Below are 13,178 nucleotides of genomic sequence, written 5' to 3' on the forward strand. Positions count from 1 at the left end.
GGACTCCTCAGAAAAGACTTTAAAGACCTTTGCCTTTAAAAGTTTTTTTTTTGCTGATCATCCCAAATTTGTATCAACTTATTGAGCATTGTATAAAATATAAAAGAATATTTAATTACATCTGCAGATTTTATCTTGTTTTTGCCAGGTATTGCATTGACCCAAATAAAGAGCACTCATGGCGAAATGTCAACCACAGATCAGCTGATAGGAAGTCATTCTGAAGCTTATGCTTAATGTCCTCATATTCTTCACTAGCCTTTTTTGTGTTTGCACGTCTGCCTCTGACCAAAGAATCCAAGGTGATTTCTGATCAGTGCTTAGAAATCTAAATTTATAGTGTGTCTTTTATTGTGATTTTGCAATCTCAAGAGGCTCAGTAGTTTTAAGCACTGATGAGGGAGACATATTTTTTAGAGCAATGCACATAAACTGTGAAACTCCATGTACAAACTACAGCTGGGTTAAAATAATATTTAATGAAGTAGATAAAGGCATTTTTTAAATATTTTTGTTAAATAGCCTGGTTGAAATGGTACATTTAAATAATCAGTTCAATTAAGTGCTTTGTACACATTGTAGTGTAAGCAAACAAACAATTTGAAGTGGCTGTTTCATCTGTTTGTGGAATTAAAACAGATAACCAATGATGGTGGAAGTGAAGTAGCAATGTGTGCTTTTAGCTATGGTATCATTACACATATACATGTAGGACTATTCCTCAGCTGTCTGTCTGTACCTCTAGAAGTGAGCACAAAAGATGTACCAGCTATCTGGTAACTTTAGTGGATCATACTTGTGGAGAATGTTCCTTTCTGGACCGCAGAAATTTCTTCTCCGAAAGCACTGCTTCATTGTATGTTATTTTCTGCTCATGTTCTGGATCGAAAGCTGCTGACACATGTTGGCATATTGGATGGAAATTCTGAGTATTATCAGCTGTTTTAGTGAATATTTTTCTGTCACTTCACAGTACCTTTGATCCTGCTTCTCCAAACCAATATATTTGTTTTCTTACATGATTTACTTTTTCAACCATAAGGTTCATTTGTATATACAGTATGTTGAGCCGTGAGATGCTTAATTTAATCTTTTTACTTGAATTACATATTTGACTACATCTTTAGCAATTTTTTGTTTTCAGTAATCACAGGTGTTGAATTTAAGTAGTTTATTTTAAGCAAACAACAATAATGCTTATTATGGGAAAGATTGACACGGCACTTACTCCTACTGCCTGTTCTTGGTCACCTATGAAGAGCCGTTAAAACAGCTGTTGGAGAGAGACTCTAATAAGAATTGTGGATATGGCTGAACCATTCCGTTTACCAAATTTCTTGGCAACAGTATGACCTGAAGCAAGGTATTTGATCAGCAAGGTATTGAAACCAAGAATTATTGTATGTGTAGAAAACAGATTATATATCTGATTAGGTATAATCATGCACAAGGAATGTGTTAAGGAATTTAATATACTTAATTACGAGGCCATCTTAAATGGAAGTTAAAACCTAAAGAAACCTCAGGATCAAAAATGGGAAATGCTTGTACTATAATAGCTCTTCTGGTACAATATTAGACTACTTAATTTTCCATCCGCTGTTGTTTTGTTCATTTCTAACTCCAAGAAGGGTACTGACAACTGCGCAGCAGTCAAAACATTGCTCTACTGGCCCAAATGTATGATTAGTACCATAGCTATTTGCAAGAGTAACACGCAAATTAGCAGTAGTTCACCAACTCACCTTTGTGCTTACTCTGCCGAATTCCCTATCCTTCATTCTGCTTAGTCAGTCCCTCAACCATTTATTTAGTCTCTTCGATCAAATATGCATGCTTGATTCAGTAACTTTAAGGGATGTTAAACAACTGTAGGTGTCATTGCTTTTCCAGTTAATGTATGGCAAATATTTCTAAAGAGCTGCAGCTCTTTAAAAGACTTACTGTTCCTGTCAGGCTTGTGTGATACAGTATGTAACTTTGAAAAGTTACATATCATATGCTCCTTCCTGCATTTATTGCAGAACGGTCTAGATGCCAGTATTAGTTGGATAAAACTGCACTTATTCAGGAAGGGTATTTAACTGCACTTATTCAGGAAGAGTATTTAAAGGTATTGTGTAATAATTTGGATCAGCTCAAAGAGAGTATATGTTCCAGGTCAATGCTACTGTATGTCTGCAGAGTGCCAACTGACAGTCTAACAAACCCTTCTTATATTTGCCTCATACAAATAAAAGTATATATACAGTATGTTTTACAGTACACATGTTGTAGTATCCGTTTTTTATGTTACATTCCATTACTGTTGACATAAAGTATTTATAGATCTGTAACAGTAGTGGTGCTTCTGCTTTCATTGTACCCATATCCTCAGCTGTTAACTTTACAAGATTCTTGCTAAGCTGAACAGGTGAGACATTGCAAGGTCTGAAATGGAATGTGATTTAAAGAGCCATACAGGACCTATAGAGCTGTGACTGCTGAAGCTCTGGGCTGCCCATTCTGCTTTATAGTACTGTATGTTTTTCTCCAGTCCATTATTCATTCATTATTATTTCATACAGGAGATACCTGAATATCTCGTTCCGTACTGGGAGAATGTGTGTGACTCTTACATTACCAATGTCAAGATGGTAATGCGCAACCTGCGCTCTGAAGGCTATCTGATCATCCACCACTTATATGACATCAGGTACGAATTATGTGGGGTGTTTTGTCAGTTGATTTTTTTCAGCATAGCATGTCATAATTTTGACCTAACCGGCTTTTTTTGCATGTTCAGTGTTTTTCTACCTTCATGGTTCTCAACAAGAACAGAAAGGAAAATGAGACCTGCAGTGCCTGGTGGCTTTTGAAGTGAAAATTTGTGCAGTTACAGTACCTGAGAGGTCTTTATTTTCAGACATACTGTACTGCTTATGCTGAAGACTTGCAGGGCAGCTGTAAATATTGTGGCTTGATTTTTCACTCCTGCGGGGGTAATAGTGAGAGCTGGGGTCAGTGTTTAAAGGTAGGTGTTGCGGTGTGTGGGTAGCTTCCTCCTCATCTCTCTGAAGTCACTGTGGATGAAAGTTTATTTTCAGAACTTCTTGCTTTCTTTTGCAGCCAACAGTTGTACAGTACAACACTGAGAAATTCTTAATTTACTGAATCAATTACGCTTCATGCCCATGTTTACAGAAAACCATGCACTGAACAATTATGTCACTCTGAAAAGGAACATTTGTATGTTGAATATGCATTCAGGCAGGCCCCTGGATTCCGTGACCTGAGGCACATACAATAGATCAAATGAGCAAAGCAGCTGCTACATCTGAAGCATTTGGCCTCTGGATTGGGGGGGTTGAACAGTCCTGAGCGTTGAGGGGTGTGACAACACAGCAAAAGACTCACTACATGCTGTGGCACATTTTTCACATTTTTTCCTTCTAAAGTCAAAGCAACCTCAGTGATTGACACCCAACAATTTACTTGATCAGAACCACAGAGCCGCTCCAGCATAGGAGGGCATACAGACTCTGAGAAACACTAGCATGTCAGGTTCACATCTCAATGCCTGAAACACACAGTCCAGGCAGATAGGCAGCTAAACGACCAATCCCCTGGAGAAGGGAGTTGAAACACTCCTGAGGGCAGAGGCTGGAGTCTGCTGAACTGACTCATACAGGACTCACATGTTACATACTGTACGTGACAGGGTATAGAACTAGCTCCCTAACTTTGCCCTCATTTCCATCTCTATGTATAACAATCCTAGAATTCTAAATAGTTTTTCCTTGTTTTTAGAATGCATTGTATGTACTTTCTGGCTGTTAGGTTTAAATCACCTAATATTATGGGGCCGCCTGTACCTGTAATAACTTGTAACTCACCTGGCGCAGGGAGGAGTTCAAGGAGTTCCTCAGACGCCCTGACCACAAGCAGGAGTTTGTGTCCCAGTGGCAGCAGGACTACAATAGCATCCCTGATGACATGAGAGATGACGAGGAAACCAAGGCTGAACTCCACCAGCGGCTTGATGTGAGTGGCATTTGTCTTCTGCATGCATTAACAGCCTTGCTGCTTAAACTGAGCTCTTATCCAGTCACTGGCAGGAAAAGAGTTGCATGGGGAGCATAGTGACTTCATTGCAATTACAGTAGCAATACTGGGACTGTGTTTTGTAAGAGTGCCATTTTCAGTGAGAGAGACAAGTAGGTACAGATAAGGGGCAATAAGGTTACACTATCCCATTCAGGGTAGCTTGACTTCTGTTTGCATCATTCTGTTTGCAAGTACTGTACATATACTGAATATGTGCCTTTCGTGCATCTTGATCTATCTTGAACTACAGGTATCTGTTATCTTGACTAGACCCAGTATTCCCCTCACTCAAACTGAATCTTAACCAGAGCATTTAGCCTAACCTCAGAACAAACACCTGCCTTTCACACAAACACTAATGCTAATTCCCCCCAGCAGATGGTGGCACTTTTATTCTATTAAATCCATGTGGTAAGCATGATATGCTCCTTCACATAAAGAGAAAGAGAGCGTAATTAATATAAAATAAAATATTGATTTAGGAGGATTTGTAGAATTGTGTTTTCACTTTGACACATTAGTTTTTTGTGTCGGTTAATAGCAAAAAATCTGAATTAAACACATTATAATTACACAATAAAATGTAAAAAAGTCCAAGGTGGGTAAATACATATGCTATGACAGTGTTTTGTGTCGTTGTATATTAACATCAGTAAGATCTTCTCTTTTGGTGCTTTCTGGCTGACATGAGAATTTAAGTCACAAGTGTAAAATTCTGTGGAACATTTGCATGATGTTAAGTCCACGTCACGAAAAGCCGCAAAGCTGCTTGTTCATCAATGTGGTTTTGTAGTTTCGGTATCTTTGAAGTGAACCTTAATAAAATGTCAAGAAATGTAGAAATTGTCGAAATTATGTCTGATAACCTTTTCAAAAGTCTGCATATGGCAACATCAGGTTCCCGAGAAAAAATCTTCAGCAAAAATTACTGTGACATACAAAGTGATTTACAAAGACTAATGAGGAAAATACCAGGGTCCAAGCAGGGCGATCTCTCATTAGTCTTATGATTTTATCTAGACTGTAGATTAGCACAAACATCAGTCTAAGAGATTCATTCCCTGGTGCTCTGTACATCGTGTCTAACAGAAGCATAGACATCCCTCTGGTACTATAAATTAATGATTGAGTCCTTTAAGAGAGAATCATAATAAAATCCAGTGGCAGGGCCAGTGCGAAAGTGATAGATACTACTGCTGCTGTATAGTCACTGTTTTTTTTTTAAGTTTTTCTAAAGCAAGTTTAAGCTTCATTCAAAAATCAACGATATTGATACTGAAATCTTTGTAAGCAGATCTGTTTTCACGAATTCATCCCACGGTGTACTGTCCCTGGGCCACTGCCTTCTGGGTCTCCTCCAGTCCGCAGCTGGAACTGGGCGCGGACCCCTGTTGCCTCGTGAGGCTGTAAGGCGCCCCTGTTTCTCAACCCCCACTGCCTCTTCCTTCAGGATCTGCGGGAACGCTTGTGGGACATCTGTGACAACCGGAGGGAGGAGGCAATGCAGGAGAGAGGCAATGTCATAAGTGGTGGCTGGCTGGAAGATCACACCGCAATCCTCATTAACCACTTCTCCTCCTTGATGCAGGTATCAGATGTGCCGCAGGCCTGCAGGGCTGCTCTCTGTACATGCAGCGGGCATGCGACTCAGGAAAGAAAGTAGAAATTGTGACTTTTATTTCCTGTGTTTTATACTGTGTTTTACTTACAACTTGAGAAGGAAAGCCCCCTGCATTTTTCATGGGGAGTAGGTTTAAAGTACTGTAGGTTTGGTGATGACAATGCAGGTGGTGAAACAATGTAGCGCCTTGTGGTTTTACAGGTGGTAAAGGTGTAACAAACCATTTTATCAAACAAATCATTTGTAATTTACAAACTTCTCAATCTTTGTGCTGAAGGAGTATTTTGACATGACTTTGTCAGTATCTGTCATGAGTCTGTATACCTGAGTAAAATCCTTGTGTGATCTCTGTCAAGTGATAAAGGGATTTAAATTGTTCATGGATGTGTCCAGCCTACTGTACCTCTCAGAGCAGAAGTAATTTTGATTGCTCTTTGAACTCACAAATTAATATCTATAAGCGTTTTTATATTGATTCCAGATCGATTCCAGATCAAGTTCAGTACTGCTCTGCCGATACTTATAATGCACGTTTTTTACTTATACTTATAATGCACATTTCCCACTTGTAGAAGTTTGTGCTTCTCTGAATTAAGTTTAATGTGCCAAATTTGCGCCCTCTTCCTCAATACTGGGTTTGTATTTCTTTTGCAGTTACTACCGTATTTGCTGTCCTGATGATGTTTTACCTTCTGAAATTGTAACAGATTTACTTACAACACCAGTATTGCTGTTGTTGATACATATTGATATAATATTGATACAGATCGGGAAAAGACACTATCCTAATACTCATTGCTGTGGAACTTCACTAATTACATCATTACCATTAGAGGCTTTTCTTTCCTGTATTCATGTTCCCCGTTTTCTACAAATTAGCTGCTTGTTTGCCTTCCTGAATACTTTTATTATTTTCTTCATACTGGATTTTAAACATGGTATTCTACAGTATGTAGAACATTTATCAGCAGTCTTCAGGAAATTCAATGCTTCAGTTTTATCCAGTGCCCTTGTTGTTTGTTTAAAGAAATCTTATAGATTGTGCCCATTCTGAAATCCATGCTGGCTGACCTCACAGAGAATTTTCTCATTCTCCTCTTCTATTTCCACACCTTAACATGAAATAAATATAGGATTGGTTGGCATGTGATTGTTAAGTTTCAGTTTTGTTGGATTTCTGTCTAAGCATGATAGCTGTTTTCCTTTTCTTGGTATTGATTATTAAGCCAACCCTCCAGGGAAAAACTAAGGCTGCTACTGGAAGAGGTGTTAGTGGGGGTGGTCACCCTGTGGTCTGTGTGGGTCCTACTATACCCAGTATAGTGACAGGGACGCTATACTGTAAAAAGGCACCATTCTTCGGATGAGGTCCTGACTCTCTGTGGTCATTAAAAATAGCATGGTGTTTCTTTAAAAGAATACGGGTCTGGCATATTTTTCTTAAAATGTGATAGGCTAAGCTCCCCAAACTTTTTCCATAATGCCATTATGTACAAGTTAAGGACATTATATTATTAAGTTTAGTAAAAACCTGAATAAAGCAAAGATCTAATACCACTACTACTACCACTGCTACTAATACTAGTGATGATGATGATGATGATGATGATGATGACACAGCCAGGAGGTGGCATTGAACTGAATGCAAATAGACATGCAGAGGATGAGCCAAGTTTCCTGTACAAATTGTACAAATTGCCTCTGGTGAGTGATAGGGCAGCCTATCTTTGTTGTAAGCTTTATTATCTTACCACAGAAATACAAATGATAAGCCCCAGTCCCTTTAAAATGCAACAACATCACAAGTATGTTGTGATTGTGATTACACACCTTACAAATGTCCTTTAGTTAGATGGGCCTCTGTTCAGGCCCAGCCGTAAGTGCAGTCCACTGTGCTCAAAGGAAAGCCTGTTGTACAAGAAGCCACTTGTAGTATCCCACACAAGTTGATTCTAACAGACATTTGAACTCTACAGCGGTAGAAAAATGTGTAAACTCTACCTACAGGATTTTACATATCTACATTTTACATATCAATCTATTTGCATTAGTTTCGCCAATTGCCTGACCTGCTTATAATTGACTCGGTTTATAAATCTTATCTGCAGACAGGCAGCTGAGTGGCTTTGGGAAGTGACAATCAGTTTCACACTGTCTTTGTGAATGTGGTTATCTGTGTTTTCTCAGACAGATGTGATTCTAGCACCGTTTTGTCAGTTAAGCGGCTAAGCTGCTTTCACATCAGAAGTTTTAATAAATTTATGGTGAGAACTGGCTTTGTTTCACCTTTGTCTGTGCCAGATGTGCCGTGTCCCTCGCTCGTTCCTAATCATACAAATAATTGCACTAATCTCATAACTGATATACTGTAACGTCATGGCACACAAAGCCACCTGACTGCTTTGTCTTCCCTTATTATCAACAATTAAAAAACATAATGTCCCAAAGGTCCTGACTTGGTAGTTTTGATGTCTTGGTCTTGGACATTCTTTGTGCAGTTCTTCGTGTGGCTCTAATGGATGGCTCTTAACTGTCCTAGCTGCACATACTGTACTCTGAAGTTAATCAAATGCAACTTTTAAAGCTCTAAATAAAACTAAGACCTTATAGGTGCTAATCAAAATAAAAGCAGGTTTGCAGCAAGCACATGATCCATTTGGAGAGATTTATGGCCATGTCTTATGAACATCAAGTGCATATTTTGATCAAACAAAATTATTTGTTGGCTTTTTTTTTTTCATTAAAGGAAGTGTTTCAACCATTCAGCCACATTCGAGGGGAAACCCAGCTACAAAAACTAGATTAATAAAGTACACAACTACGATTATTCTTTATTTTAGATTTAATGTTTATTTTATATTTAGTTCCATACATAATTTATACAGTAGTTTTTTGTTCAAAAAACATTTTTTATTATACTGCAGTCAGTCTTAATGTGCAAGTGTGATCTGTCTTATTTTTACAAATATTGATGTTTCTCAATATTGATATATTGATGTTTCTGAAGACCTTGTTTAGGAAGAGACGAGTTTTCCCTTGCACTGAAAAACAAAGATCAAAGACTGTTGTGTAGTTAGAGCAAGTATTAATAACTAGAAATGGTGCTTTTTTCTAAAGAAACAAGGTGGAGACAATTTTTGGGTCTCGACTGGAGTTCTGTGTATACTGTGGACATCGTCCTTAGGATGAGACGTAAAACCGAGGTCCTGACTCTCTGTGGTCATTAAAAATCCCAGGGCGTTTCTCGAAAAGAGTAGGGGTGTAACCCAGGCATCCTGGCCAAATTTCCCATTGGCCCATACCAATCATGGCCTCCTAATAATCCCCATCTATGAATTGGCTACATTACTCTGCTCTCCTCCCCACCGATAGCTGATGTGTGGTGAGCGTTCTGGCGCACTATGGCTGCCGTCGCATCATCCAGGTGGATGCTGCACATTGGTGGTGGTGGAGGGGAGTCCCCATTACCTGTAAAGCGCTTTGAGTGGAGTGTCCAGAAAAGCGCTATATAAGTGTAAGCAATTATTATTATTATTATCGTAAGCTGAATACATAATACATGCATAATGAATACATAATAATGAACACTGACTCAGAGACTGTAGCTTATAACTATAAGATATTTCATTGATAAACCTGATGGCAGGATTTATACTGCTTTGCTTTGTTCCGCAAAGCCTTCCTTCCTATTTTTTGGTTCTTAGACACAAAAAGTCTTGGGTCAGTTCAGAGAAACGCAAAGCATGAAAATAATTTAAATTGACTAGACTTCCAAACTATCATTGTGACCACTGCTTTCATCAGAAGATCTTGATTTTCTTTAACAATGTATTTGCACCTTAGAGACATTTTAGAAAAGACATGTATTCAAGAGCTCTAAACTGGTAGAATCCCAGCACTGTCAACGTATTTCCAAAGCTGCTTTTCAGTCATTGGCATCATCTCCCTAACTTTCTGTCCAGTTGTTCCAGTAACAGATTAATAGATGGGTCCGTGTGAGATGCAGGCACTGGGATGGCCAGACCAGGTCTGGTCCCAGGTTGTGGAGATACCACCGTGATTCTCCTTGTTTTCCCCACAGGGTCTTTGTTCAGTTTCCCTTCCTTATCCTTTGTTTCTTGTCTGACAGTATGCCTGAAAGGCCAGGGCCTTTGGCACCAAACTGCAGGTTGGCTCTGTGGAGATAACTGGAGATGTGTTTCAGTTTACCAGTGGTGTGCATGATGATTCTTCCAGGTGGAAGTTGACCGATGCCAGGATACGCTACGTCTCCTGCGGGATTACTATAAAGGCATGGAAGGCGGCCTCCTTCCTGAAGCCAGCATGGACTTTGCCTGCATCCCCCTGGTAGACACTGTGGAGGAGGATCTAAAGCATGACACAGAAAGGACAATGAGGTTGGTGTAAAACACATTTGTACTTTCTTTAAGCAGCATCTACTGTCCTATCCTGCAGTTTTTGGTCAATTCAGATTACACATATTCCACAGGCAGTTTTGTTAATTTTCAAATGAATCTTGAGATATTGGGTAGATCAAAAAACTTGAGACTTTGAAGAGCGTCTTGATGAAATTCAGAATATGTTTCGGAGATTTCCTAATTTACCTGTATTTCTTATAGTAAATGCTATTTTTGATTTTGTTTAAGTGATTACTTGGCTTGCTACCATACTGCTATAATGATTACATTCTCCAAAAATCATCTTGAAACTCCTATATACAATAGTTTCATTTAATGATTTCTATAGTTTCTCTGACAAATTAAGTCACAATTAAGTGGAAGGTGGTCTATCCTTCACTTGATTGGCTGTTTCAGATGTGCTCTTTTCATTTTCATTAGGGTAATACAATAGCTTTGAAAGTCACAAATCTTTGTTTCGCACAGAAAATTGACAGTTTCTTGAGTTCTATTCAGTCAGAACGCTTAAGGGGGTCCCTTTCTCTGTGTTTCTGTTGTTTTTACTCTACGGTCCAGTGCATCTGGCTTGGCCAACTCTGAAAGGCAAGTGAAGAGCGCCGGGCAGAAGGAAAATGAGGCGGAAGATAAGAAGCCCAAAACTGAAAAGTAAGATGTTTTCGCAGAGGTGAAACATTGTCAAGTACTGTTTCTTCCTCAGTTTCATGTGCCTTACAGTACATCGTCAGAGGGCATTTCCAAACAGCGCCCCTGATACCATGGCTGTAAAGAATTAAAAACAAGACAAAGGAGACTAATAGGTGTGACACACCGCAGCCTTGAATCAGCTTTCAGTTCGCACCTTGGAACCTGATGAAAAACAGGAACTGCAGTAAATGAATCATTTCACTGAGTAAAGCTATGAAGTTTTGAGACATTATCTGGAAATTATTAGGGGTTGGAAATTTCACGATGGAGCAAAAAATCTCAGAAGTGCTATGAATCATCAAAATTGATAGAATTGAAAGTCGTCTTTAGGGATATTTTAGGACCTTTTACTGAAACAATACTAAACTATGTATTGACATCTATGCATTTTGAATAAGGAGGGGTAGATGAATAGTATTTCTATATCAACAAAAGCTCAGTAGGGCTGTAATGGTTTTGGACAAGAATGAAGGCCCACGGTTTAAAACCTGGTTTGTATTTGTACTATTGTACCCATGAGAAATGTAATAAGTAGATGAACAGATTTCTAGACTGTCACTGTTGAAGGGAACATGTTTTCATTTGACTAATTTGGTGAAAGAATAAAACGTATAGAGTCTTAGAAGGTACTGTACTGTACTGAAGAAGTTTGTAGTTATCTGGTTTTGCCCATTTTCTCTTTTAGTGCAGAATCTTTTAAAAATTGTGTTTCTCAATGTACAGAATACCCTTGATATCTAGAAGGCCTCTGTCTTCTGACCCCAGTGGAACAAAGCTGAAGACTGGATTAGCAGACCTCAAATCAAAGGATGAGCAACTGGTGATGGATATATGGCAGGCAGCCTGGACAGCCATTTCCAATATGGTGAGCCACCAAAGGAATGCACACTGCAAATATTTCCTGCAGGATTTTTCAGATATAGAATGAAGGAATGAAGGAATGAAGGAATTCATTTGGCTCACAAATATGTGCAGTTTACTGTTACCAGAAGATTGAAACTGAATTAGGACAGCACTTCCCACAAGCAGTGAATCCCTCCAGTTCAAGACACTGAATAGCTGGAGATCACCATTTTTAATAGGTGTGCCTGCAGCTGTGAGCTTCAAATGGGCTGACTGACATGAGCTCATACAGTGTCTGGCACTTCACTGAGTTCCATTGTGTTTGCACAAGCTGATGCCTTTCTTTGAAAAACATTTAATCTATTGGTATGTTTTATGTTAATGATCTCTCTGCCTTCCTTTCCTGCGGCATGTACAGTAGCATCAGTTGCATTGCCATTCATAATGCTTGCATTTTAGATAGCATCAGTACAGTATATAGGAAATCATATTGCATCTTGCTTCACTACTTATAGTGAGGCCTTAGATTAATGGCACATTCTACATGCTATTTGGCCACTTAATTCTGTGATATGATATCATTTTTATATGGCTATAGAACTGCATGAATAACTATTAAATTATTTGGGTTGAATTTCCCGCATAGAGTTAATAATGACTGGAGGAGAGTTTCTGTTTCTGTTGATTCTCCTTTTTGTTAAATGTCAGGCTGTTCAATTAAGAAACAGGACAGAATTTAATACAGTACAGTATTTGCATTTTGAAACTGATCGGGATCAACAAATAAAACCTGAAAGAATGGAGTGTTGAAGTCGCCTTTGCTTTGCAACAGGAAACACTTTCTTTCTTGCCACTGTAATGATTAGTCAGTGGATAATAAAAACATAATTCATATCTACAGTACCTTTTAAGCACATTACTTACAATAGTATTGTGTTATTAACTGAAACTGCCCTTTCAAGAGCCAAAGGACTAAACATATAATAAATTTAAATCACTAATAGCAATTCAGAAACAACTTCTCTTCTGTAACACATTTGCAGAACAAAATGCTGTGTTGATGAATACTTTTATAAAAAAATATTATTAATAATTTGTTTTAAAAAAACATCCATTTTCTAACCACTTTATTCAACACGGAGTTACAAGGGAGTTGGAAACTAACCCACCAAGCAACAGGCTCAAGGCAGGATACACTATGTCCTGGATGGGAAGCCAGTCCATCACTGGGCGCACACACACGCACGCACGCTCGCTCGCTCGCTCACTCACTCACTCACTCACTCACTCACTCACTCACTCACTCACTCACTCCAGGGCCAATTTTCCCAGCAGCCAAATATCCAACCAGTATAGTTTTGGACTGTGGGAGAAAACTGGAGCACCCAGAGGAAACCCACGCGAACATGGGACAAACATCCAAATTCCACAAAGGTAGCACCCCAGGGTCTTAACCAATGCTGTGAGGCAGCCAAGCTAACCACTGTGCCACCATACCACCCTAGTTTTGAAATTCTAATTATTCA

General features: G+C 38.9%; 1 protein-coding gene across 2 annotated transcripts in view; it reads left to right on the plus strand.

Annotated features, from left to right (window-relative positions):
• Positions 1-13,178, plus strand: part of spef2 (sperm flagellar and cilia associated 2) — a 46,546-nt gene that overhangs the window by 20,037 nt on the left and 13,331 nt on the right. For both annotated transcript variants that reach the window (XM_088628672.1, XM_088628673.1), the window contains 6 exons: positions 2,568-2,695; positions 3,885-4,023; positions 5,537-5,674; positions 9,944-10,104; positions 10,681-10,770; positions 11,533-11,674. In XM_088628672.1, coding sequence (XP_088484798.1) covers positions 2,568-2,695; positions 3,885-4,023; positions 5,537-5,674; positions 9,944-10,104; positions 10,681-10,770; positions 11,533-11,674 — 798 coding nt within the window. The remainder of the gene's footprint in view (positions 1-2,567; positions 2,696-3,884; positions 4,024-5,536; positions 5,675-9,943; positions 10,105-10,680; positions 10,771-11,532; positions 11,675-13,178) is intronic.

The sequence above is a fragment of the Lepisosteus platostomus genome, chromosome 4 (assembly GCF_059453375.1).
Source record: "Lepisosteus platostomus isolate fLepPlt1 chromosome 4, fLepPlt1.hap1, whole genome shotgun sequence".
Classification (NCBI taxonomy): domain Eukaryota; kingdom Metazoa; phylum Chordata; class Actinopteri; order Semionotiformes; family Lepisosteidae; genus Lepisosteus; species Lepisosteus platostomus.